The sequence below is a fragment of the Micromys minutus genome, assembly GCF_963924665.1.
Source record: "Micromys minutus genome assembly, chromosome: 24".
NCBI classification, from domain to species: Eukaryota; Metazoa; Chordata; class Mammalia; order Rodentia; family Muridae; genus Micromys; species Micromys minutus.
The window spans coordinates 8,040,667-8,067,469 of record NC_137959.1 but is presented as its reverse complement, the minus strand read 5'-3'; the positions used below and the strand labels follow the sequence as shown (position 1 = coordinate 8,067,469).

General features: G+C 42.5%; 1 protein-coding gene and 1 long non-coding RNA gene across 2 annotated transcripts in view; one reads left to right on the top strand and one right to left on the bottom strand.

Annotated features, from left to right (window-relative positions):
* Positions 1 to 1,121, bottom strand: part of RNF150 (ring finger protein 150) — a 215,042-nt gene extending 213,921 nt beyond the window's left edge. Inside the window, exon 1 of the mRNA XM_080937465.1 lies at positions 9 to 1,121. Coding sequence (XP_080793591.1) covers positions 9 to 489 — 481 coding nt within the window. The 5' untranslated portion in view covers positions 490 to 1,121. The remainder of the gene's footprint in view (positions 1 to 8) is intronic.
* On the top strand, positions 696 to 26,803 carry LOC308436522. Its single transcript, XR_013975530.1, has 3 exons — positions 696 to 827; positions 2,475 to 2,608; positions 26,533 to 26,803. It is a non-coding gene; the product is annotated as an uncharacterized lncRNA (long non-coding RNA).

Genomic DNA, 26,803 nt, shown 5'->3' with positions numbered 1-26,803 from the left:
TTGCTCACCTGCGTGGGGCATGGTGATGGTCTCATTGGTGTTGGAGCCCACGTTGAAGATGACCACGGCGGAGGCGTTCTGCAGGAACGCGTTCCGGATCTTATCCCTGTAGGTGCAGTTGCCCTTGGGGATGAGGGCTATCCAGTGCTTGCCGTGGGCCGGCGCGGCGAACTTGGTGTTGGGGTCGCAAGCCAGGCGGTCGTGGGCTGAGCTGGCCATGACCACCTCGCCGCGCGCGTCCTGCTTGGGCGAGTGCTCGCCGTATCGCCCGCACTCGCTCTTCTCCGTGTGTAGCTCGGCGCCGCCACTGCCGCCCGCCACCGCGGCCCCAGGCTCGGGCTCCGTATAGGTGATGTTCACGAAGGCGGTGTACCATTCCTCCTTCTCCGCCACGGTGAAGTCCAGGCAGAGCAGATGCACGAAACAAAAGGAAAGCAGCCATGTTGAGAGAGCCAGGCTGCGGCACGCTTGGATGAGAGACATTGTCATCTCTCTCCTCCGGGGTCCCCTCCCCGCCCGCTGCGCCCTCCCCGCTGCTCCGTCCCTCCTTTCCCTGCCCGGGCCAACCCCGAGCCGCCGGTCCTCCTGTCGCTGCGACTCACTCCCGGGCCGGCGGAGCCCCGGCTGGGACGCGCAGCCGCTGCAGATACCAGATCCTGGGCTAGCGGGAGAAACCCGCCCTGTCCCCTCTCAGCCGACGCGCGGCGCTGGCATCGGGCTTCACGGGTGATCGCGGCGCGGACGCGGAGCGGGCGCCGCGCACTTGCGGGGGAGTCCGGCTGCCAGGCGTTCTGCTCCTTTGCCCCGCGTCGCCTTCTCTCATAGAGGTGGTGGGGTCCTCGGGTTTGGAGAGGGTGGCGGCTCTGCTTGTCGCGGCCGAGCGGGGCGGGGGTGGGTTGCTGGAGATCCCCGGTGCTGGGACTATAGGTCCCGCTGCAGTGGCGGTGGTCGCTTCTGTTTTGCGTGGGTTCCCTTGGGCAGTGGGCGCTGCGCTTCTGGCCAGACTAGGTGGCTACGCCTGGGACACACTCACTAGCCGAGGGAGGGGGCGGGACGGGACGGGACGGATGGGATGGGGGAGAGCGTAAGAAGAGGTGTATAGCGGTTTGTGTGTGTCTGTATTTGTGTGTGTGTGTGTGTGTGTGTGTGTGTGTGTGTGTGTGTGTGTGTGTGATGTGTGCGTGAAAGGAGGAGCTTAGTATGATGTCAAAGCTCCTGGGCTCCCCTTGCCACGCTCACTCGCTCACTCGGTCTCTCTTCCTGGGTGTCAGCGACCTCTGCTGGGCCTCAAATTCAGGCTTCGACCCGTTTGGGGCAAAAGGTAAAAAGACCTTCTGACCTTTGAAGTCTTAAATGTGTAGGCACCTCTCTGGACCAGTATTTCCATATGCTAAAAGATGTGTAGGGGGTTCTCTGGCATTCACCCCATGGCTGACTGGCCATGCGACCCCTTCCCCCAGACTGTCAGAATCCCAGTTTTAAACCAGGACTGATCAGCTTGCATTCAGGAGACTTTCACATTTATTAAGTCAGGGCTGGGTCCTTGGCGATGCGCACTTTGCTGGTCTAAGGACCAGTCTGTGGTGTGGGCAGAAGTGACTTCTTTCCTCTCCCCTGGAAGTCAACACGTGGCTTAGTTTTCGTAGAAAATGGCCTTTTCCTCATACTTTAAGACTCTGAGGCATTTTGCCACCATCTTCCCTCCAATACCTGCGACAAAGGACTCAGGGTCAGGAGGCAAAGGGGGCCTGTTTCAGTTACTGTTTTAACGGGTGTTTTCCCGTTGTGACAGAGATTAAAGGAAGTCAGTGGAGAATAGTTTTCCTGGAGTCCTGTTCTAATAAAAGAATTCTTTAACAATTAGATATCTACTTATTAAATAGCCAGTTGTGACACTTTCTCACTAACAGTTTCTGTGGCTTCAGAAGCCAATAAGATAAAGTACCTACTTATCTATTTATATACCTACATGATAATTCTTAATCATTTACATAATATTTTCCACACCGTTCTCTTTCTACCAGTGCCCTTAGGAAAAAAGTCCGTTTTCCCCGGGACCTTAACACATGTACAGTCTTCCCACCTACCACCTCAGCTTCTCCTTCTCTGAGCAGCAGAATAGGCAGCTGGTGGCTGCCGGGGGAGCACAGAGAACCCCAGCTGAGTACGAGCTAGAAGCAGGCACAGAGTGACATAGAAGAATCTGTCTATGGATTTGATGCATTGGATTTGTATGTGTCTAGTTTATTCCATATAGAAAGTATGCTTTTAGTTCATTAGAGCAGTGCCTTTTGTACAGTGTTTCTGAATGGTGTGGATGCCTGCCCATGGCTTAGAAAGGCTCTGCCTCCACCTGAGAGTGTTGATGGCTTCGAGTGGGAGTCATGGGTAGATAATAAAGCTGGGGGGTGTATATGATGCTAATCAGAATGTTAACCAAATATCTTCTTTAAAAAATGGTTTACAAGGAACAGGTGGTATTTACTGAACGGAACCTTGGAAGACTCAGGATGCAGTTCACGAGCCATGGAATGAATAGAAGCCTGTGTCCCCCTATGAAAGGCACTGAGAAGCCCCAGGAGGTTTTGTCACAGTATACACATCCCAGGTCTGTACACCAGGAAACACGAGATGGACTCTGGATCAATCCTACATCCATAAAGGGTTGTGCTAACACTCTTAGGCTAACCAGAGACAGAAGTAACAAATCCAACTTAAAGAGACCCAGCTGCTAAACTCAGCAGAGAATTCTGGATGGGGTCCTGGACAAATAAAACATTGAGAGACATTTGAATGAAGTCTCTAGACTGCACAGTATGTTGTTCATTGAAATCAGGGGTGATTTCCTGGTTTGCAAGTTTACTTTACAGTTTTGTGGGAAAATAGCCTTGCAAGGAGTCTATATATGTCCAAGGTACTTAGCGGTGATGAGGCAGTCTTTTCTGGATGTCCGAGGTACTTAACAGTGATGAGGCAGTCTTTTCTGGATGTCCGAGGTACTTAACAGAAATGAGGCAGTCTTTTCTGGATGTCCGAGGTACTTAACAGTGATGAGGCAGTCTTTTCTGGATGTCCGAGGTACTTAACAGTGATGAGGCAGTCTTTTCTGGATGTCCGAGGTACTTAACAGTAATGAGGCAGTCTTTTCTGGATGTCTGAGGTACTTAACAGTGATGAGGCAGTCTTTTCTGCATGTCCGAGGTACTTAGCGGTGATGAGGCAGTCTTTTCTGGATGCCCGAGGTACTTAGCGGTGATACGACAGTCTTTTGTGCAGCTTGCTATTATATGACTCTGAGAAAACAATTAACTAGAAAATCTTAGTTTCTCCTGGGCAGGCATGTAGGGTGCCTGGGACACAGTTCATGATATTGATGTGCACTAACAAACTTCAGCCTTGTGTTAGCCATGGGTTTCTCTCAACCCGACAGCATACTTTTCCTGTGTGACAGCTTGGAGTGTTGAACCAGTGGCTCCTTGAAAGAGGAAAGACAACGTTGCTGTGTCCCTCTCCCAGCCTGTCGCCTATAATCATACACCCTTCCAGAGTAGACAGCTGGGGTCAGAGCAAGATTCTTGCATTCCTAGTGGAATGAGAGAAAAGAGAGTTCCAAAGTTTCAGATTGTGTTGAGAGTTAACCACACATGTTCCAAAGAGAGAAGAAGCAATAGATCGGGAGAGGGTGATTTACTTCCCACAAGAAGACAGCTTTTGCCAGAGTCAACGGCTACGAAAAGACAATGGCTGAATATGGTCCCCCAAAAGTGAAGGATTTGAGTGATATTTGGGGACCAGTTGTTGGTAGCAGGAAAGAGATGTAGGTACAATCGCTCAGGTAAGATGGTGTTTGATGTGCTCAGAAGGCGTAGTGAGCTCGTCAAGGGTAGAGAGGGATGTGTGATGAAGACACTGAATGAATGGGTGCAGAGCATTGGAAGGGAGGTTCTTCATGGCCTTGTAGTTTAATCTAGGTGAGAGGAGGATTCCCGGGAGATCTCTGGACAGAAAAAAAAAATGCTATTATTAGAGAACATCAAAACTTTATTCTGACAGAACTGGAGGAAGTGTAAAAGGAAGGAGGGCACTTAAGGAGCTACAGAAAAAATCTGGGGGAGTTGTCAAGAGAAAGTAATGCTGGGAAAGTGGCAGAACATGCTGAGGAGTGATTGGCTCCATGGAGGCCTTTGGGGGTGGACCAGGCACTGTTCTCTGATGCATTTGGTGAGGGTGGAAAGAGAACTACAGAAGTCAGGAAGCAACTGGTGTAGAGAGACTCTCAGAAGCATCATCTGTCAATAAAATGTCTGTGGTTAGTGAGCCGAGGCAGGAAATGGGAAGTGGGACACTGGCAGGAAGAGAGGATTCTGGGAAACAGAGAGAGAATAAATAGAGATTTGAGGAAGATGCTCAGGAAGAAGCTGAGGATGAAGCAGCCTGGGACTGAAGGAGAGGTAATTAAGCATGTGGATGGCACAGAATAGTGTGAGTGGGTTAAATGAGCTAGTCAGGGAATGAGCCACAGCTTATGGCCCAGGCACTGGTTAGTAAACAACTGGACTCAGAATAGTCCTTCAAGTAGGAGCCAGAAAACAGGGAAAAAAAGATTTACTTACTTATTCATTTATTTTTACAAACTGGAGTTATTGTTTTGTAAGATGGGCAAGATTGCAATAGGAGCTTTGGGATTAAGAATCAACAGAGTTAGTTATACTCGGTGACCAGAGTTACCAAGACTGTGGTTTGATACAACTTGCCACAGTATTAGATTGCAGAAGAGAGAGCGTTAGGTCAGAGCATGTGAAGAGTTTTTGTTATTGTCCCACTAATAAGACTGTCAAATTGCATTTTAAGGTTGGCTTCACTAAGCACTAAAGAAGGCTCTTAAAAGAATGCTTAAAATAACAATGATTATGAGTCACCTCCAGTTGGAGGATTCTCTGCCAGTCTAAGTTTCTGTAGGACTCCTTGGTGAACAGAACAGATCTTCAGGATGCTCAGGTCTGAGTCAGAAGCAAAGAGCAGCCACGGCGAGGAGGAGCCTCGGTTCTCTGTGTACCAGCCAAATGAACTTTCTGTAGGTACTCTCACCCTGACATCTGTACTGGCCCTCACCACCACTGTACCCAACGTGCTCAAAAAGACACTGACCTTAGACAGATTACAAAGTGGGTTATGCCATTTAGAAATACAATTTATTCTGAATTTATACACATGCCTTAATAGTTTAATAGAAGTCTTATGTATAGAAGTTTCAGTGTCTGGGTTTCTTTTGCATTTTTTTTATTCTATATGGATTGACCAGTCCCTCTTAACAACACTGATGATCATTCATTAGCGTGTATCTTTTCATTATAATAAACTCTTAGATAACTTGATCTGCCTGAAAATAAATCTTTCAAAACAGATTCAGTGAGGCCATGAAAGAGGAAAAGTCCACCAAATACCACAGACCACTGTTGGGATAGCTAAAGCACTAAGACTGCCTTGACTATTTTTACAGCCAGCTTCCTATGTCTGGGTACACTATGTTACTTTGATTTGCTGTGCCCCGAGCTATAGCTAGCCCCCCTTTGTTCTGGAGCATTTACGCGACAGAAAAATTCAGTGACGCAGGGGGAAAGACCAAATTTAGGCATCAGATAAATCACAAGTAGAATCTCAGGCACCGTGCATCCAATTTTACTTGTGCTGAACCACCAATTTCCTATTAAAACTGAAGAGATTGAGACTTTCTATTAAGACTTGGAAATTTCTAAAGGACAATGTAGGTTGGACCCATGGAAGTGTGAGGGAGACATTAAGATGAGATCAGGGAAAGAAGTGGGGATGGAGAGATCAAAAACCAAATCAACACCCCCAAACTAAAGAATGTCAGTTTACTCATTTATGTGTAGAGATTACCTGCTTTTAATGAGGTTGTTACCCTATAAGTTTACTTATAAATCACCATTAAAACAAAAAGCCATTTGCAATACTTGGCCTAACGGAACTCCACTGTTTAATAACAGTGTAATACAAAATATGGGAGCTTCAACCTCGTGACTTCATGGCTGACCCTAAGCCGAAGCTTGCTATGATCTCACTTCAGGAGCACACCCTTCATGCTCCTGGCCTATGGAAGGCCAGGATTCAAATTACCATGTACAGTAACACACAGTCCTGGTAGTTCATAACCATAAAGCAAAACCTCTGAAAAATCAGACCATCCTAAGTTGGCCTCTCAGGGGATGGTCAGCTCGCTCTTTTAGGTGGCCTACCCTTATGGATACCTAGAGAATTTTGATATGATCCTGTCTATCAAGGACTTACCATCAGATGTAATAATCTGAATTAATGATGAATGTCAGTTTTTCAGATAAAAAACCATATGCATCAGAATAATAGAGTGAGAATAATAATTCTATGTGTAGATAGGAAAAAACCAGGAGTGTTAAGTTAGATTGATTTCTTTTTACATATTTAGTGATGATAATCTCAGAGGAACAGACTCATAGAACTCAGCAAGGCTGGGTTTCCTACTAGTGCTTAGGGTTCAAGCATCTGCCACAGTGCCTGGCTTAGAGAAGATGTTGGTATATTACATAGTAACAAGGAGCTGAGGTTTCTGAGGACTGGACGCCAGACTAGAGCTATTGCTCTAAGCTCGTACAGAGACTGTCTGGCTTAGTGCTAAGAAAGCTTTCGTTACACTCCCGTTACACACAAGATAAGGTAACATGAACTAAAAGAGGTAGAGTAGCTTCCCTGAGATCATAAAACTGGTGTGTGTGAGAGTGGGACTTTCTCTCCAGAAACTGGCTCGGGGCTATGGTTTTAAGGACCATACAATTGCTCCATAGGCTCTTGTCTCTGGTGTTCCCCAGTTTCTCAACTTTACTCTGATGTATAACTTCACTTCCTTTGCCTATGGCTAATTGTCTGTTCCTGTCTTTAGGTTGTTCCTCTTACCGCACTTACTCTTTTAGGGAAAATGACAGTTTTCTTAAGTGGTTTCTTGCCACCAAGGGTGGGCTGCTTTGTTGCTCTGAGGTAACCTCCAGGCAACACAGCCAGACAACGTCTTTGACTTCTGGTACAGGCACATTGGATATAAATGGAAGAAGGCTCCAGAAGAGTTCTCTTAGGGCATAACATGACACTAATACCATGTATGTCTTTCCCCTTCGTTCTTTTATTAACTTCTCAAATTTCAGAACAGTACACCTGCTAAAATAGCTATTTTTATGTTTCACTGTTTTTAGCTTGTCAAATGCCTCATTTTGTTACAGTCCTTAACAAACTGTTGAGGTTTCATTTGGGCTTCTTTGCTCTTACCAGAAACTTTCCCAACAACTTCACATCACAGATACGCTTTGAGAGACTGGATACAGAAAGCAAACTTAGGACAGTTCATTTGGGACTTCAGCCAAAACCAACAGAAATGTCTTTACCACAACACATCCTTTTCTTTTTTTCTTCAAAAAAATTTCACACGGATGTGTTTTATTGTTTTTTTTTTTTCTTCAAAGTCACTGCTTTCCTTTGGATATGTCTAAGCACTGGCTACTTCTCCGATATTCTTTGTAGGACCAGCTCGTCCTTTCATATCAGAAAGCTGGAACGGGGGAGAGCATGTCTGTGGGTCAAGACACTCAGCGTTTTACACGCTGATGAGCTTGGCAGCTGGTCGCATAGCTGTTGAAGTATCTTCACACTCTTTGTCAGAATTGGCAGAGGGGAAGACTTCCGGCCCTCTCCCTGCCCTTTCTGTTTGGCCGTTTAGAAAGATGTTACTTAGAACTAATTTTCATTTTACAGAGAAGTCTCTTTATCAGCCACAGGGCTGATAAAGAGGCGTGGGGCACAGTGAAGGGAGAGATTCCCTTCCACTGCAAATGTGGGTGTCAAAGCTTTAATCCTGGCTCTACGCCTCATTTGCTATTTAGGTCAAGACTGCTGCTAGACTAATCACTCCTTTTGGCACACTTTGCTATCCGTACTAATTCCTAAATGTCTACTGAACTGTAATCACCCTCAGTTGGTCTCACATCAACAGCCTTAATATATTGCCATCACCTGATTTGATCACTGTGTGATAAGGCCACAGGGAGAAATAACATTTGTTTATCATTTCCCAGAAGTCTTTACAAGCTTTCACAGAGTAACCTAGAGACCACTTCCCCCCAACCCCCTGCCGAGAACAGTTTCTTCTTAATTCAGATTGTTTGTTTTTGCTTGCTTGTTTGTGTCTGCCTGTAATCTTGGAGACTGAACCCAGGACCTCACACTTGCTATGATTATCCTCCACCACACTTCCAACACAGGGCCAGTTTCCTTAAAACATGGAGCAATTGCAATCCTAGGAACTGATGGTGTTTTAACCCCTTTCCAGTGCTAACATTCATTCTCTTGGGTCACAGCAGCTGTGTCTGTGTTCTGCTCCTGTTGCCAATATGTGGATGGCAGCGGTTAAGGACAATTTCCTTCCATCTATTATTATTATTATTATTATTATTATTATTATTATTATTATTATTATTATTATTATTAATCATCATCATCATCATCATCATTCAGGATGACTCACTATGAAATCAAAGGGGATCTGCAGAGGGTACTTGGAATTTGGGATGGAGGAAACCATCCACTCAACCCACTGATACAAGAACAGATTTCCTCTCTCTGGAGAAGCTTGCCTTGTTGACCAGGTGTGCAAGAACTGCAAGGAAAGAAGAAAGCCCCAGTATAGTACTTTGAATGTCATTGGCCTCCATGGGCCCATGAGGAGAGGCACCATTAGGAGGTGAGGCCCTGTTGGAGTGAATGTGGCCTTATTAGAGTAGTTGTGACACTGTTAGAGTAGATGTGGACTTAGAGGAAGTGTGTCACTCTGTATTCACCCAACAATTAAAGTAAAATTCTTAAAAATCTATGTCCCTAGTCACACTTAATAAGTCCATATATGGCTTAAGTTTTCTGCCTGCTGAGAACTTGTGTCCCCTAAGGGTATTAATGTATATCAATAACAAACCAAGTGTGAGTTCAAATTAGATTGAAATGCAGATTTGGTCATTTAAGAGAGTGCCTTCATATTGTGTGTTACCTATGCCAGAAACAGTTAATATGGGTGTCCAAAAGGGAACACGATTCTGTTGTGGGTACTAGCAGAAGACAGCTTTAATGGTCCTTTCATTATGAAGTTAGTTGTGCTAAGGTCTTGGGTCTGGGGCCCTTTTATATTTTCTATTGAAAGTAGATCAATAGAAAAATAAAAAGAACAAAATTAGTGTAAAACAATAGAAAAATGTGGTCATTATTTTTATTTAGTATTCTTCTTGAGAGCTGAATTTGTTTAGAATTTCCTAATCAGACATAAAGTGAGATATATTGAATTAAATAGTTTTTCATTTGTTTCATGAGAAAATAGAGATTTTTACATTATTGCTATATACCTGGCTTTTCTTATAGTAGATTGACATATAATGAAGCAAAAAGGTTTCTGATAGTGAAGTAAAGATACAAAGTCATAAAATAACTTTAAAATAGTCATTGTGATTATCTTAAAATAATCAACTTCTCTAACCATTTACAAAAAGTGCAATCACATGTTCAGAAATATTTTGACATAAGCTGTGGTCATCTGGGAATGGAGAGCCTCAGTTGAGAAAATGTCCTTGTCAGATTGGCCTGTGGTAGTTTGAAGGACAATGGCCCCTATATGGACATAGGAAATGGTGCTGTTTGAAAAGACTAGGAGGTGGTCTTGTTGAAGTAGGTGTGGCCTTGTTGGGGGAAGTGTGCCACTGGGGAAGAGGTTTTTAGTTTTCAAAAGACCAAACCAAGCCCAGTGGTTTTTTGTTTTTCTGCTGCCAGTGGATATGGATGTAGAACTCCCAGCAACCCTGTCTGCCTGTGTGCTACCATGCACCCTTTCCCACCCTGAGGACAATAGATTAAAGCACTAGACCTGTAAGTAACCCTCAGTTACATGCTTTAATGTATAAGAGTTACCATGGTCACGGTGTCTCTTCACAGCAGAGGAACACCAACTCAGAGAGCTGACTGCACTAGTGAAATCTGTATGACTGACGACAGAAGATGTGCTCTGCTACTTTGTGTGAATGAATGATATGGCCCTGTTCAAGGAGTAACTGAACTATTCTCAAAGTCCAGTCCCAGTAGTCAACTATCGAGGGGGACACAGTTGTGAATTAGGGCCAAAGAATGATGACCTCTAGCCTTGTAATTTCAGAGAAAAAGAAAAAGAAGGTCAAGTATACACACACATACACACACACACACACACAAACACACACATTCTGGCCAGGCCCAACTACCTGTTTCACCATCAACTTCACAAGTGCACATGTGTACTTATATACACATATATATGTATATATGTGCACATCAACCTACATATGTATCTAAGTACATACATATAGACACACACAGACACACAAAGACACACACACACACACACACATACATTTGGTAGATGGAACAGAACTCCAAAAGTCGCACTTTCTTTCTTCTCTCTGGCACTTTATACTTTCTTAGACAAAAGTTCTTTATAAAATCCTCATAGATGAAATGTTACACAAAAGGGAGGTTAATATCCAATGTATACAAAGAACTCAAGAAATTATATGCCAGAGAACAAACAATCCTATTTAAAAATGTGGTACAGAGCTAAACAAAAAAAAAAAAAAAAAAAAAACATAATTGAGGAATATCAAATGGCTGAGAAACATCTACATTGGATACTAGACCTCTATCAGATGTGGGATTGGTAAAGATCTTTTCCCATTCTATTGGCTGCCATTTTGTTTTCTTGACAATGTCCTTAGCCTTACAGAAACTTTGCAATCCCATTAAGTCCCATTTTTCAATCTTTGACCTTAGAGCACAAGCCATTGGTGTTCTGTTCAGGAAAATTTCCCCTGTGCCTATGTGTTCTAAGGTTTTTCCTACTTTCTCTTCTAATAGTTTCAGTATACCTGCTTTAATGTGGAGATCTTTGATCCACTTGCACTTGAGCTTTGTACAGGAGATAAGAAAAGGTCTATTTTCATTCTTCTTCATGCTGAGTGCCAGTTGAACTAACACCATTTGTTGAAGAGACTGTCCTTTTGCCATTGAATGTTTTCAGCTCCTTTGTCAAAAATTAAGTGACCATATGTGTGAGGGTTTATTTCTGGATCCTCTATTCTGTTCCACTGATCAACAGTGGCAACTCTTATAAAGGAAAACATTAGTTACAATTGGATTACAGTTCTAAGGTTCAGTCTATTATTGTAATGGCATGAAGAATGGCAGCATGCAGACAGAGTGGTGCTGGAGAGGGGCTGAGAGTTCTATATGTGGATCCTTAGGCAGCAAGAAGTGACTGAGACATATTTTCTACAATATGGCCACACCTACTCCAACCAGACCACACCTCCTAATAGTACTATGTCCTGTCAACCTATGAGAATTATTTATATGCAAAACACCACGTTTCACTCTCTGCTCCCCATAGTCTCATGTGCATATCATAACACAAAACTGCATTCAGTCTAGCTTCAAAGGCAGCCATAGTCTATCAGTCACAACTCTGTGTAAAAGCCCCAAGCCTCATAGAAATCTCTTGACTTTCTTTTTTATTGATTTTTTAAATGGATATTCTCTGCATTTACATTTCAGATGTTATCCCCTTCCCATAATCCTGTCCTTTTTCTCCTATTGCCTCAATGAAGGTGCTTCCTCTCCCAACAATCCTCTCCCACCTCAGCACCTTGACATTCCCCTACACTGGGAAAACGAGCCTTCACTGGACCAAAGGCCTCTCCTCCCATTGATACCAGAAAAAGCTATCCTCTGCTGCATATGCACCTAGGGCTATGGGTCTCTCCATGAAAATTCATTGGTCTGCTTGCCTGTCTCTCTACCAATACCATGCAGTTTTTATCAAAATTGATCTGTATAATACAGCTTGAGGTCAGGGATGGTGATTTCCCCAGAAATTTTTTTTTTTAATTGTTGAGAATAGTTTTTGCTATCCTGGGTTTTTATTATTTCAAATGAATTTGCAAATTGTTCTTTCTATCTCTATGAAGAATTGAGTTGAAATTTTGATGGAGATTGCATTGAATCTGTAGATTGCCTTAGGCAAGGTGGTCATTTTTACTACATGGATGCTTCCAATCCATGAAAATGGGAGATCTTTCCACCATCTGAGGTCTTCTTCGAATTTCTTCTTCAGAGACTTGAAGTTCTTGTCATACAGATGATTCACTTGCTTGGTTAGGGTCACACCAAGTTTTATTTTATATTCTGTATGACTACTGTGAAGAGTGTCGATTCTCTAATTTCTTTCTCAGTCTGTTTATCCTTTGAGTACAGGAAGGCTACTGATTTGTTCAAGTTAATTTTATATCCAGCCACTTTGCTGAAGTTGTTAATCATCTGTAAAAATTCTCTGCTGAAATTTTGGGGGTAACTAAGTATACTATCATATCATTTGCAAATAGTGATATTTTGACTTCTTTTCCAATTTGTATCCCTCTGACCTCTTTTTACTGTCTGGTTGCTCCAGCAGTATATCCAGTACTATTTGGAATAGACAGGGAGAGAGTGGACAGCCTTGTCTAGTCTCTGATTTTAGTTGGATTGCTTCAAGTTTCTCTCCATTTAGTTTGATGTTGGCTACTGGTTTTCTGTATGTGCTTTTACTCTGTTTAGGTATGGATCTTGAATTACTGATCTTTCCATGACCTTTGATGAAAGGATGTTGAATTTTGTCAAATAATTTCTCAGCATCTAAAGAGATGATCACGTGTTTTTTTCCCTTTGAGTTTGTTTATATAGTAGATTACATTGATGTATTTCCATATATGGAACCATCCTTGCATCCTGGGATGAAGCCTACTTAATCATGGTGAATGATCATTTTGATATGTTCTTAGATTCAGTTTGCAAGAATTTTATTGAGTATGTTCATGAGGGAAATGGTCTAAAGTTCTTTCTTTTAGGGTCTTTGTGTGGTTTAAGAGTGAGTGTAATTGTGGCTTCAAAGAATGTGTTGGGTAGTGTTCCCTCTGTTTCTAATTTGTGGAATAGTTTGGAGAGCGTTTGATAACTGCTTTTATTTCTTTAGGGATTATGAAGCTGTTTAGATGATTTATCTGATCCTGATTTAACTTTGGTACCTGGTATCTGTCTAAAAAATTGTGCATTTCCTCTAGATTTTCCAGTTTTGTGGAGTATAGGCTTTTGTAGTAGGATTTGATGATTTCTTGAATTTCCTCAGTTTCTGTTGTTATGTCTCCCTTTCCTTTCTGATTTTGTTAACTTGGATACTCTCTCTGTGCCCTCTAGTTAGTCTGTCTAAGAGTTTATCAATCTTGTTGATTTTCTCAAAGAACCAGCTCTTGGTTTTGTTAATTCTCTGAATAATTTGTTTCTATTTGGTTGATTTCAGCTCTGAGTTTTATTATTTCCTGCTGTCTTCTCCTCTTGGGTGTATCTGCTTCTTTTTGTTCTAGAGCTTTCAGATGTGCTGTCAAGCTACTAGTGTATGCTCTCTCCAGTTTATTTTTGGAGGTGATGAGAGCTATGAGTTTTCCTTATAGCCCTGCTTTGATTGTATCCCATAAGTCTGGATATGTTGTGCCTTCACTTTTGTTAAAGTCTTTGATTTCTTTCTTCATTTCTTCCTTGACCAAGCTATTGTTGGGTAGAGCATTGTTTAATTTCCATGTTTATGTGGGGTTTTATTGTTTTTATTGTTATTGAATAAGAGCCTTAGTCCCTGGTGATCTGATAAGATGCATGGGATTCTTTTGATATTGTTACATCTGTTGAGATTTGTTTTGTGACCAACTACATAGTTAATTTTGGAGAAGGTACCGTGAGGTGCTGAGAAGAAGGTATATTTTTTGTTTTAGGATGAAATATTCTATAGATGTCTGTTAAATCCATTTGGTTCATAACTTCTGTTAGTTTTACAGTGTCTGTGTTCAGTTTCTGCTTTTATGATTTGTCTAGTGATGAGAATGCAGTGTTGAAGTCTCCCACTATTATTGTGTGTGGCATAATATATGCTTTGAGTTTTGTGGAGTTTCTTTTATGAATGTGGGTGCCCTTGTATTTGGATCATAGATGTTCAAGATTGAGAGTTCATCTTGGTAGAGTTTTCTTTTGATGAGTAGTGTCCTTTCTTATCTTTTTTGATGAATTTTGGTTGAACATCTATTTTACTCGATATTAGAATGGCTACTCTAGCTTGTTTCTTGGGACCATTTGCTTGGAAAAATTTTTTCCAACCTTTTACTCTGAGGTAGTGCCTGTCTTTGTTACCGAGATGAATTTCCTGTATGTAGCAAAATGCTGGATCCTGTTTACATATCCAGTCTGAGAGTCTATGTCTTTTTATTAGGGAATTGAGTCCTTTGATGTTAAGCAATATTAAGAAATAGTGATTGTTGTTTCCTGTTATTTTTGTTGTTTCTGTGCTTTTCTTCTTTGGGGTTTGTTGCAAGAATATTACTTTCTTGCTTTTCCTAGGGTGAAGTTTACCTCTTTGTGGTTTTTTTTAAATCTATTATCCTTTGTAGGGCTAGATTTGTGGATAGATATTGTGTAAATTTGCTTTTGTTCTGTAATATCTTGGTTTCTCCATCTATGGTGATTGAGAGTTTTGCTGGATATAATAACCTGGGCTGGCATTTGTGTTCTCTTAGAGTCTGTCTGACATCAGTCCAGGATTTTCAAGCTTTCATGTCTCTGTTGAAAAGTTTGGTGTAATTCTGATAGGTCTGCCTTTATATGTTACTTGTCCTTTTTTCCTTACTGCTTTTAGTATTCTTTGTTTTGAACGTTTGTTGTTTTGACTATTTTGTGTCTGGAAGAATTTCTTTTCTGGTCCAATCTATTTGGGGTTCTGTAGGCTTCTTGTAAGTTCTTGGTCATCTCATTCTTTAGGTTAGGGAAGTTTTCTTCTATAATTTTGTTGAAGATATTTACTGAGACTTTTAGTTGGGAGTCTTCAATCTCTTCTACACCTATCATCCTTAGGTTTGGTCTTTTCATTGTGTCCTGAATTTCCTGAATGATTTGGGTTATATGTTTTTTGATTTTTACATTTTCTTTGACTGTTGTGTCAATATTTTCTATGGTATCTTCTGCCCCTGAGATTCTCTCTTCCATCTCTTGTATTCTGTTGGTGATGCTTGTGTTATGACTTTCCATGTCTTTCCTAGGTTTTTCTAACTTCAGGCTTGTCTCCTATTGTTATTTCTTCATTGTTTCTATTTATGATTTCAATTCCTTTTACCTGTTTGGTTGTGCTTTCCTGTAGCTCTTTAAGTGATTTTTTTTTGTTTCCTGTTTAAGGGCTTCAATTTGTTTGCATGTATTCTCCTTGCTTTCTTGTACTTCTTTAAGTGTGTTATTATGTTGCTCCTCAAGGATCTCCATCATCATCATCATGAAGTATAATTTTAAGTCTAAATTTTGTTTTTCTGGTGTGTTGGGAAATCCACTACTTGCTGTGGTGGAAGAACTGGGTTCTGATATTGCCACGTTGTCTTGGTTTCTGTTTCTTAGAGCCTTGTGCTTTCCTCTTGTCATCTTATTATTGGTGATGCTAGGTGATCTTGTTGTCTCTGACTGGAGCATGTCTCTCCTGTGGGTCTGTGGACCATTGTCTCCAGAGGGAGATTGTTCCTGGGTGTTCAGCTCTCTGAGTAGGCTGTGAGTTCCAGTGGCACTGCCCAGTCCTGATGAAACTGGGCTGGCTCTGTCCTTGAACCAGAAATGTCTGTTCCCAGACAGCACTGCTACCTGTGCCCTGAGAGTTTTGGGCAGCCTCTCCAGATTAGTCAGTGGAGAGGGAGTGTGGACTCAGCCCTGGGCTCAGGAGTAAGAGCCCTCCTGTGGCTCTTTCTGGCACCCAGCAACCTGTGGGCAGGCCGCCAGTCCTGATGAAACTGGGCTGGGTCTGGCACTGGTCCAGAAGTGTCTGTTCCCGGTCAGCACTGCTACATCATCTCTTAACTTTTATCTCCTATAAAATCAGAATGAAAAAGCAGTCACATATTTCCAAGAAATAATGGCACAGGATATATAATACTGTTCTAAATGGGAGCAAAGGGAGCACAGTGAAAAAGCACTGGGCCAAAGCAAGACTGAAAACCAGCTGGACAAACTCTAAACTTTGCATCTCCATGTCTGGTGATAGATGGTCTGTCATCCGGGACTCAGAACATAAAATGCCTTCCTGGTATAAAAAGTTTATGAGATGTGATGGACACATCAGGGAGACTTTAAAATGTGTTTTCATTTTTCTCGGTAACTGCTCCCAGACTAACAGTTTTGGCTCGCAGATGGCAGCGTGTTCCACATCTCTTCTCCAGAGAATCAAAATGCCTAACCACAGTGTTTTCATATCTTAGCTCTTTATTCTTCTTCCATCTAAATGCTCAGTGACTTAACAAAATCTTATTTTGTGTTGTTCTTAATACTTCTGAATTTAAATGTAATTACACCATTTTCTCTTCTTCTCCATCCTCCAACCCCTCCTATCTCCCATTGCTCTTTTAAATGCATAGCTTCTTTAATAGTTGTTACACACATACAAACATTATCTATTTATTTATTTATCTTATTCTATCTGTCTGTCTGTCCATCCATCCATCCATCCATCTATCCATTTTTCTACCTACCTACCTATCTACCTATCTATCTATCTATCTATCTATCTATCTATCTATCCATCCATCCATCTATTCCTAGTATGGATTTTAAAATGCTATTACTACTTAGCTAATAGCTTTTGAAGTGGTCCTTTAACAAACCTCCATCATCCTCTATGGCTTCAGAGTCTACTGCTGAAAACTAGGGAAGTCACAAGCTGGAAGGTGGCACTCGGGGATTTGTACAGACCAATTTGTAGAGGTCACATGCATAAATGCAATTCATATTTTTTTGACTTACAGCCTGGTCACATGATCCAACTTAATGAAAGGCAGCCTGGGTAATTTAGTCTATATGCTCACAAGACAAAGAAAATAGATTTTGGTGGAAAAAACATAGCCATTTTGGCTAAAGTAACTAGATGTCACAGATATGAATTTACTATGATGTCTTCTCTGATTTTAGCTAACCTCTAAAAAAGAGCAGGTGAGTATTTCAAGGGTAGGTTCTGCCTCACAGAGCACAGAGCGTAGCTGAAGGAGATACTCCCAGTGCTTAGCAAGGCAGATTCCAGAGAGGGGAGGAAAGGCTTGGTTTAACATGGTCAGTTTTTCATTCAATCTCATTGTTCAGAAGAATGAAGAAAAGAGACTTCTAAGGTGTTGTCATAGGAACTTTGTCTACTAGAAATATGAAGAGCACAAAGAAAGTGTCTCCTTCTCAGGCCAGTAACTAAGCAATTCCATGAACCAACAGCATATCATCTTTTGATATATTCTTTCCTTCAAAACCATCTCATGAATACTCCTACTTTTGGAATGCATTGTAATAAATATGGTATATAGACAGCCTACTTAGATTAGTAATAAAATTGCCCTTAATATATCTTTGAGTTTGGTCTTTAATACAGAGTCTTATCATGCGGCCTCAGGTAGCCTGGAGCTTGTAATGTAGAGGAGGTTAGCCTCTAACTCACAGAGAGTCATCCGCCTTTGCCTCCCATATGCTGGGATTAAAGATGTGTACCACTGTGCCCAGTGTTGTATAGATTTAAGAATGACTTAGTGTTCATGAATGTTTGCCTGCATGTGTATGTGTCCACAATGATATCAGAGAAGACCAGAAACTAGTCTTAACCTTCTAGAACTAGAGTTACAAGTAGTTTTGAGCTGCCACTGAACCCATGCTCTCCATTAAAGCAGCAAGTCCTCTTAAACTCCAAACCATATCTCCAACCCTCGTCCTTGGCATTTTAAACAGGGTTTTATGGATACTTTTTTGTGTTTGTATTTTTCATTGTTGTTTGTTTTGACATAGGGTCTTTTATAGCCCAGAATAGCCCTGACATTTTGATCTTCCTGATCCCACCTTCTAAGTGCTGGATGATAGCAATAAACCCATGTCCAGCTATTTCAGTAACTTTGCCATATATTTACGTATGTTACACATGCACACACACATGTACGTATTTATATTGAAAGTTGAAGTTCTTCAAGGAACAAAACACCATAAAAACTAGACAGGTCCCTGTAGACTGAGCTTTAGTCAAGTGTGGCAGAGGATGGATGGTCTGTCAGCCGGAGCTCAGGACACAAAATGCTTTCCTGATATAAGCAGTTTATGGGATGTGCTGGGCGCCTCAGGAAGACTTGAGAATGTGCCTTTATTTTTCTCAGTAACTGCTTCTGAACAAATAGTTTTAGCTCACAGATGGCAGCGTGTTCCACATCTCTACTCCAGGGAATTAAAATGTCTAGCCACAGTAGATGGCAGCGTGTTCCACGTCTCTAGTCCAGGGAATTAAAATGTCCAGCCACAGTGTTTTCTCCTTGTATCTCAGTCACACAAGTTTGAACTCAAAACTGTCAAAAGTAAAGGAACGATGCTGGCCTTTTCTCCTCCAACTACCTACTCCTCCACAGCTGCTTGCTTTCTGGTCTACCTCCTTCTCCAGAAGAAACTCCCCTGGGAACTAAAGAACAATGGTTGTATTCCCAAGTGGCCACTGAGGATGTAAGGTGCTGATGCTACACCTTGGTACCTGATGCTCCAGTGTAGTGTTCTCTCCTGTAGAGGTCTGATGGGTGTTTGCTGACCCCTGCTAAGGTGCCCAGTACTAAGCTGCTCTCTTTTAGAGATACAGGTACTTTTTAAAAGTATAGTTATCAAGGTTCTTTGAGATATAGTATTTTAGATGTTATTGGTAATCTGGAGCAATCAGATAATTGTAATAATATTAAAAGTAAGTTTGGGTTTGGTGGGAGTATACACTTTCAATACTAGCATTTGGGAGGTGTGGGCAGACAGATCTCTGTAGTTTGGGGCTAGCCTGGCCTACATGGAGAGTTCTAGTGTAACGCTTTACCTTGGGGACTAGAGTAGTTTCTGACATCATGAGAATTGTTTTCATTTGATGGCTCCACATTAATTAGGTTTTGTTTTTTATTTTTGTTTGTTTTGTTTGTTTTTTTTTTTTGTTTTGCTATTTAATTTCATGAGCAAGGAAATACTATAATAATTTTCAACATTTTGTTATTTACAAAAACTTGAAGTTCTCCTGGAAACTCACAAATGCGCTCCCATTATAAAAAGTAAGATTCCACAGAAATAAAGTATTTAATAGCTTGCCACACATTTCATTTTGGTGAGGAAACTTGTTTAACAGATAAACAGGTGTTCTTAGAACACCACAGGTCTGTCCTCTTCCGTTGTCCCCATGGTCTCACTGTTTTGCTGGTTAATGTTATTATGCAGTTATGCTGCGGCACAGGGGTCCTTCGGTGTGAGGAGCAGCACCATGCTGATGCTCACTTAAAGACTCAAGATTGCTCTGGGGAGGATTTAATAGCCACAGCGTAAAGAACACTGTCCAGTTGTGTCCAATGGGGAAAAAAAGAAGCACCAGCCTTGTTTTTTCAAGAGCATTAAAATTTTTAGTTGCCTATAGCTGTGTGGTGTTGCGAAAAGTGATTCTAGTGTCTTGAAAAGGAAAACTTGAAATACTTAACTATTTTGAAACATAACAGCCTATAAAGTACCATTCACTTTGCTACATGTTTTCTTGTCTAAATGTATTGTTTCTTTGCATGAAAACATGTGAAACTAATTTACAGGGTCACTGTCCTGTCTGTCACAGCCTCGGAGAACAGACTCACTGTGAATCATATAACGAGGTCGCCCCCAGGCTTCTGTTCATCTTTCTCACCATATGTAGGACCCAGAAGTTTATCCCGTCCCAGAAGCTATTTGACATACCCTTACTATTTGTGGGTGGTGTAAATCTGGGAAAGTTCATTCTATGTTTTGGTAGGTAAATTTCCCTTATTCATTAAACCTATGTAACATTTTTAATAAGAAAAATGCTACATTAGCCTATGGAAACAGCTAAAGATGGTGACTCTGAGTAGCCAAAATGTGGCCTTTCCCCAGGAAACCTTCACAACATCTTAGCTGTGTGCCTTGTCTACACCATGCAGAATTATGTTGTGTCCCTGTCTCCGGCTGGGAAAGATTTTAAAGTCTTCTTGTGTGTCTGTGTGTGTTGAGGGAAGGGGGGCAGACAGACATGTAGTCACTGTAGAAGCACTTTATGGAGATATTGGTGGAGAGATATTAATACAGTATTATGAGCTGAGTTGTAACCCCTCCACCCACTATATAAATACATATATCCTTACTAGTAACTCAGAATGTAAGTATAACAGAAGGCACCATTAAAGAGGTAATTAAATTAAAACAAGGGCGCCAGGTATGCCCTTAAGTATGACCAACATTTTCATTAAAAAAGAAGCTTGGACATAATCCCTTGAAGATCCAGAAGCTCAGATAAGTGGCTCAGAAGAAGCAAAGCCAGCTGACATATTGATCGTGGACTTACAAGAAAGCAAAGCTCTGTTGTTTAAAGCTGACCAGCCTGCTGTGTCTGACATAGCCCATGTAGACCAAAATCAAGCAATAAAGCTAACGAGGAAGAGGGCAGAGGAGGCAGGCGGCTCTAGAATGTTTCAGGGGAAGGAGGCTCTTCAGTATCTAGTTCTTCATTTGTGAGATGCTGTAGAGACAATGTGTGATTTGCCTTTTACTCCTAATTTGTACATGGTAAATGATCAGACAGTTAATTAAGGCAGTGGTAATTGATGGAGAAGGTGGGTTCCAGAGTCACACCATCTGTGTGACGTGTGGGGGAAAGAGTGGGTGGAGTCTCTTGTCAGGAAGCCACACACCGCAGATCTGACGCTCATCTCAGCTTTAGTCTCCCTGTGCCTCGATTTCTCTCGCATGATAGATCAGCATTATACCTACCATAGTGTTTGCTATGAGTCTGGAAGGTTCTAGCCCCACCCCCATCCCCACACCACGAGCTGCTGAATGAGTCATTTTAACAATGTGGAAGGACATCTCTGCTTAATGGTTGACAGGAAGCAGAAAGACGGTCAGGTGGCTTATACTGCTGTCCATACTTTGGTCAAATTCCAACTTACGCTATTTCCACATAAGAGGCCAGACACTCCTACTCTGGGTAGCAGATGGAACTTTTATAAATCTTCAGAAGAACTCCCAAGACATCTGAGATAAAAAGAGAGGGCGTTCTGTTCTGTACCTTGCCTGTGCAGCATTGTGTTACATGTTAGCACAGATGTTAAGATTAATGATTCCCATTATTTACTGACTAATGATGGCTTGCAGGCTAATGTTGCTGAGAAGAGTCAGAGAATTTGGTACGTGAAGAGATGAGGATCACAAACCCCCAGCTACTAACCTGGTTTATATTTAGAGAGGGAACCGGCCCTCACACACCATGTCTGAAAATGGAGTTGATCTGTTTAGACATCAGGCCACAGACTTGAGCCCAAAGGGAACACAAACCAACAGCTGGACTTAACACAGTATGCCATGACAACATTTAGTTGGGGCTGGCTTACAGGTTCAGAGGTTCAGTCCAGTACCATCAAGGTGGGAACATGGCAGCATCCAGGCAGACATGGTGCAGGAGGAGCTGAGAGTTCTACATCTTCATCCAAAGGAAGCCAGGAACAGACTGAGCATCCTCAGGCAGCTAGAAGGAGTGTCTCCAAGCCCACCCCCGGAGTGACACACTTCTTCCAACAAGGCCACATCTTCTACTCCTGCCACTTCCTGGGCCAAGCATATGCAAACCATCACATTCCACTCCCTGGCCCCCATAGGCTTGTTCAAACACATGAGTCTATGGGGGCCAAACCTAAACATAGCATAATAAAAAGTACATTTAGTCCAACTTCCAAAGTCCCCATAGTCTGTAGCAGTATCAACAATGTTAAAAGTCCAAAGTTCAAAGTCTCTTCTGAGATCCATCCAATCACTTAACTGTAATCCTTGAATTAAGTCAGGCAACCAGCTCGGCAAACTCCAAATTCCGCCATCTCCATGCCTGATGTCAAAGCAGTCTTCAGATTTTCAACTCCTTTTTCATCTTTGTTGACAGCAACAAACTTCTTTCTCCTGGGGTGGTTCCACTCCCTGTTAGCAGCTTTCCTTGGTAGGTATCCTGCTGCCCTGGCATCTTTAACATTTTTGGGTCTCCAAGGCAGCTTCAATGTTACAGCTTCTCATTGCAATGTCTGGGATCCACACATGACCTTCTGGGCTCCTCCAAGGGGTGACCTCACTTCTCCAGCTCTGCCCTTTGTAACACTTCAAGCTCAGGTTGATCCACTACACTTTTGCTGTTGTACTTGGTGATCATCCCATGGTACTGGCATCTCAAATATACTGGGGTCTTCTGTTGCAACTAGGCTTCACCAATAGCCTCTCATAGGCTCCGTTCATGGTACCAAGCCTTATATCCTTTGTATGACCCCTTCAATCCTAGATTGTCAACAACTGAGGCTGCACTTTCACCAGTGGCCTTCCATGGCCTTCATAGTGGCAAACTTCAGCTGTTCTCCAAGATGCCTTCATGCCTTCAAAACCACCTGGGTGACTCTTACACATTACCAAGTACTGCTGCAGCATGAGGTACAACCTTAACTATCTCTGGAAAATAGTTTTTTTTGTCCTCTCAGAAAACACTTCCTAGAAGATTTAACCTCAGTGATGCTGGTCTCTTCTTAATCACCACTAATTTTTTTAGTTCCAACTGACCAACATCAATTGTCCCAGTGATCCCTTTCTCCTCTTATATGTAAGGCCAGAGGCACATGGCTGAAGCTGCCAAGTTCTGCTGCTTGCAGGAGCTGGAACATGTCCCCCTTGTTCTAATACATTATCACTAGATTCCTCTTTTCTAGCTCCTTCACTACCTAAACTTGGATGTCCTGGGTCTTTCTCTGTAGATTGACCTTGAATTTAGAGATACGTATGCCAGTGTCTTGGGATTTAAGGTGTGGACCACCACACCTGGATTTAAGCTTTTCTTCACCTAGAACTTGCTCTGTCCTAGGCTGGTCTTGAACTCAGACATCTGCTTGTCTTTGACTCCTGGGATTAAAGGTTTGTACTAAGTCTCCTGGAGCTAATTTAGCTGGGTGGAGTCTTGTCCCAAGTTCTTACTTCCTTAATTCAATTTAAAATCCTTGAACACAGGATTTAGCTCCATTTCACTTCTTCGTGTCCCTTTAGTACTCAAACCATATATTTTGTATCTTTCCTTTCTCAACTTGCTCCTTTTCATTAATGTTCTTCATAAGGGTGAGCTTTAGTAACCACACAACAGAATTTACACCAGGCTGTTTTGAGAAGTCCTTTTTCAAAGCAATTAGTTTAAATCTCTCCATCTTAAACTCAGGCAGACTCTTTGGACAAGGGCAAAAAGCATCCATGTTCTTCACCAAAATACTACAAAAACAGTCTCTTGGCCACATACTGAAATTCTCCACTGACACTGCTTGATTCAAGTCAGCACATTTCAAATCACTCTCAGTAACAAAGTTTTCCATATTCCTACTAGGATACCCCATTAAGCCCCATTTAAAGCCTTCCACAGCTTTCCAAATCCAAAGTTCCAAAATCCACATTCTTCCAAACAAAAGCATGGTCAGGCCTATCACAGAAATACCCCACTCCTGGTACCAACTTCTGTCTTAGTTAGGGTTTTATTGCTGTGAACAGACACCATGACCAATGCAAGTTTTATAAAGGACAACATTTAATAGGGGCTGGCTGACAGGTTCAGAGTTACAGTCCAGTATCATCAAGGTAGAAACATGGCAGCACCCAGGAAATCATTGTTCAGGAGGAGCTGAGAGTTCTGCATCTTCATCCAAAGGAAACCAAGAACAGACTGAGCATCCTCAGGCAGCTGGGGGGAGTGTCTCCAAGCCCACCCCCAGAATGACACAGTTCTTCCAACAAGGCCACACCTTCTACTCCTGCCACTCCCTGGGCCAAGCATATGCAAACCATAACAAAAACCAAGACATGAATTTTATAGGAATAGGGATGGAACTTGAGAATATCATCCTGAGTGAGATAACCCAGTCCCAAAATGACATACATGGTAGGTACTCACTTACAAGTGGATATTAGCCATAAAATGGAGGCACCATGTCACAGTCCACAGACCCAAAGAAGCTACAGGAAGATTCGAAAGATTCGAACCAAAAGTCCAAGCATTCACAAGCAGGGAGGTCTCCGACTGTGGCAGCTCCTCGTGTTGATGGTAGAGATACAGCAGCAAGTGGCAAGATTCTGGGTAGGACTAGGATCAAGAGCAATGGACTTCATCTCTCAGAAGTTCAGAGGGACCAGTCTTAAGGTTGTCTGAGTCCACAGTACAATGCTACTGTCGAGAACTCAATGCTTAGGACCTTTCTGTATCTGCACACTTCCTGGTACCAAAAGACCTGGGATGCTCTCAACCTTGATATGTGAGACCAGTCACTGGAGGGATGCAGAACTGACTGCTCTAAGGGGGCACATGCATTTCCTCCCCCAGCGAAAGAATGTAAGAGCTAGAGAATGGGGAGTGAGTGCTGTGAGATGCTGCCTGCTGGGCAGGATGTGTCTGCCACAGTCCTGAGCTCCAGCAGCTGCTGTTACCAGTGTAAGACCTACAGAAGATGAAGGCAGCCCAGCCTGAGGAGAGTTACAGCATAGGGGGTTCAGACTAGCCAATGGTATGGCTTGCTGGGGAACTATTACAATGGCTGGGGGAGGGAGGTTCATTCGTTATTGTGGATGTGACCCATGGTAGGATCCCTATGGTCCAATGGATGGCTCCATACCCATGTGTGTATGGGCAGCATCAATGGCTATAACCAAACAAAAAAGACATGGAGTTGAGAACAGATACATCGGGAGGTATGGGGATAATGGAGCGGGCTGATAGAATGTTTTATTGCATTGTGTACAAGATTCTCAAAAATAAATAAATAATTTGGGTGCTTTCTATTTTTCTCTCTGTCCCCTTCATCGTGTTGTCTGTGTGTCCTCTTGTGGTCATAGAGAGCAGTGAAGCTTTGTTTCACACATTGAAAGTGGGGATGGAGAGAAAGACAGACAGACAGACACAGACACAGCGACACAGATAGAGCACATAATGCTGCTGTTAGAAATACCGAGAGTAGAATTGGTCTCCGGGGAAGACACCGTAATCGGTTATCCGGTACAAATACAGTTGTCAGTCCTGGGATCATATACATACAAATAACTCTGTATGGACTGAGCAAAGTGTATTTGTATGTTTAGAAATGAGTGTGTGTGTGTGTGTGTGTGTGTGTGTGTGTATGTGTGTGTGTGTTTGAGAGACACACAGAGAGAGAGAGAGAGAGTGTGTGTGTGTGACAGATAGACAGACAGAGAGTGGGGAGAGAGATAACAAAAAGATAGAGGACATGGATTTGAAAAAGAGCAAGTGCTGGAGGGAGAAAAGAGGCAGGGAATTTATTATTTCATTTTAACTTCAAAAATTAGATAGATAGACAGACAGACAGACAAACAGACAGACAGACAGACAGATAACAATAAAAAGAATTCCTGGGATGGCCATTTAAACTACTGCTCTTGAGAGAACTTCCGATCCCACCAGCCTGGGTTTGATCTTTTAACTGCAGCCAAATTTGGTTGCTGAGGAAGAAGAAATACTGTGGCTTGGTGACGGGTGAGACACGGTAATGGGGAACCAGCAAGCAGCGGTAGCCCACAAGGTGTGTCTTCACCAGAATCAGGAAGACACTGATTTTGCTTCCCTGTGCCCTTGGGCTCCACTTAATGTTTAGATTTCAGACAGAGCTGTCCCCTCCGTACCCAGCTGTTTTCTTACTCATCCCTATACTGATTCTGTATGTCCTAACAGGAGTTAGGACATGATTCATGATATGGATAAAGAAGCTATACACAACAACACCCTGTTACCACTTCTTGTTTACAAATGTACACGCTGACACATGGTTACTCAAAAAGACTCTGAGATGCTCAGGGCTCAGGTCAGAGATAAAGTTTTGGGTGTCGGGTTCTGGCTCATCACAATATGCTACCTCCAAGATCCACCTATGCACAGAACTGTGCCAACCACCAATGTCACTCTGTAATGTCTTGTCAAATAATAGAAATAGCATCTAAAATCTAGAAAAGGTACTTCCTGGAGATTCTCCACCCCCAACCCCAGGTGGCTCCCGGACTAAATTCGGGTTATTTGAGTCAAAATGCCCAACAGTCGGGACATGAAACCTGAAAAGACCACCTCTGGTAGACAGACAGGACCACCAGTGGAGAGATGGGGCCACCCACCTAACTATAACACTTTCTACCCAAAATTACTCCTGTCGAGAAGAAATGCAGGGACAAAAATGGAACAGAGGTTAAAGGAATGGCTGACCAAGGACCGTCCCAACTTGGAATCTATGCCATGGGCAGGCACTAATCCCTGATGTTATTACTAATGCCATGCTGTGCTTGCAGACAGGAGCCAGGCGTGGCTGTCCTCTGACAGGCTCCACCCAGCAGCTCCCTGAGACAGATGCAGACGCCCACAGTCAAGCACTAGATGAAGGTTGGAGAGTCTCATGGAAGAATTGGAGGACTGATTGAAGAAACGTAAGGGGATGTTCAATCCCACAGGAAGACCAACAGTGTCAACTAACCTGGACCCCTGGGAGCTCCCAGAGACTGAGCCACCAACCAAAGAACATACGGGGAGAGGACAACCCACTCAGAGGCAAAGGAAATAGAA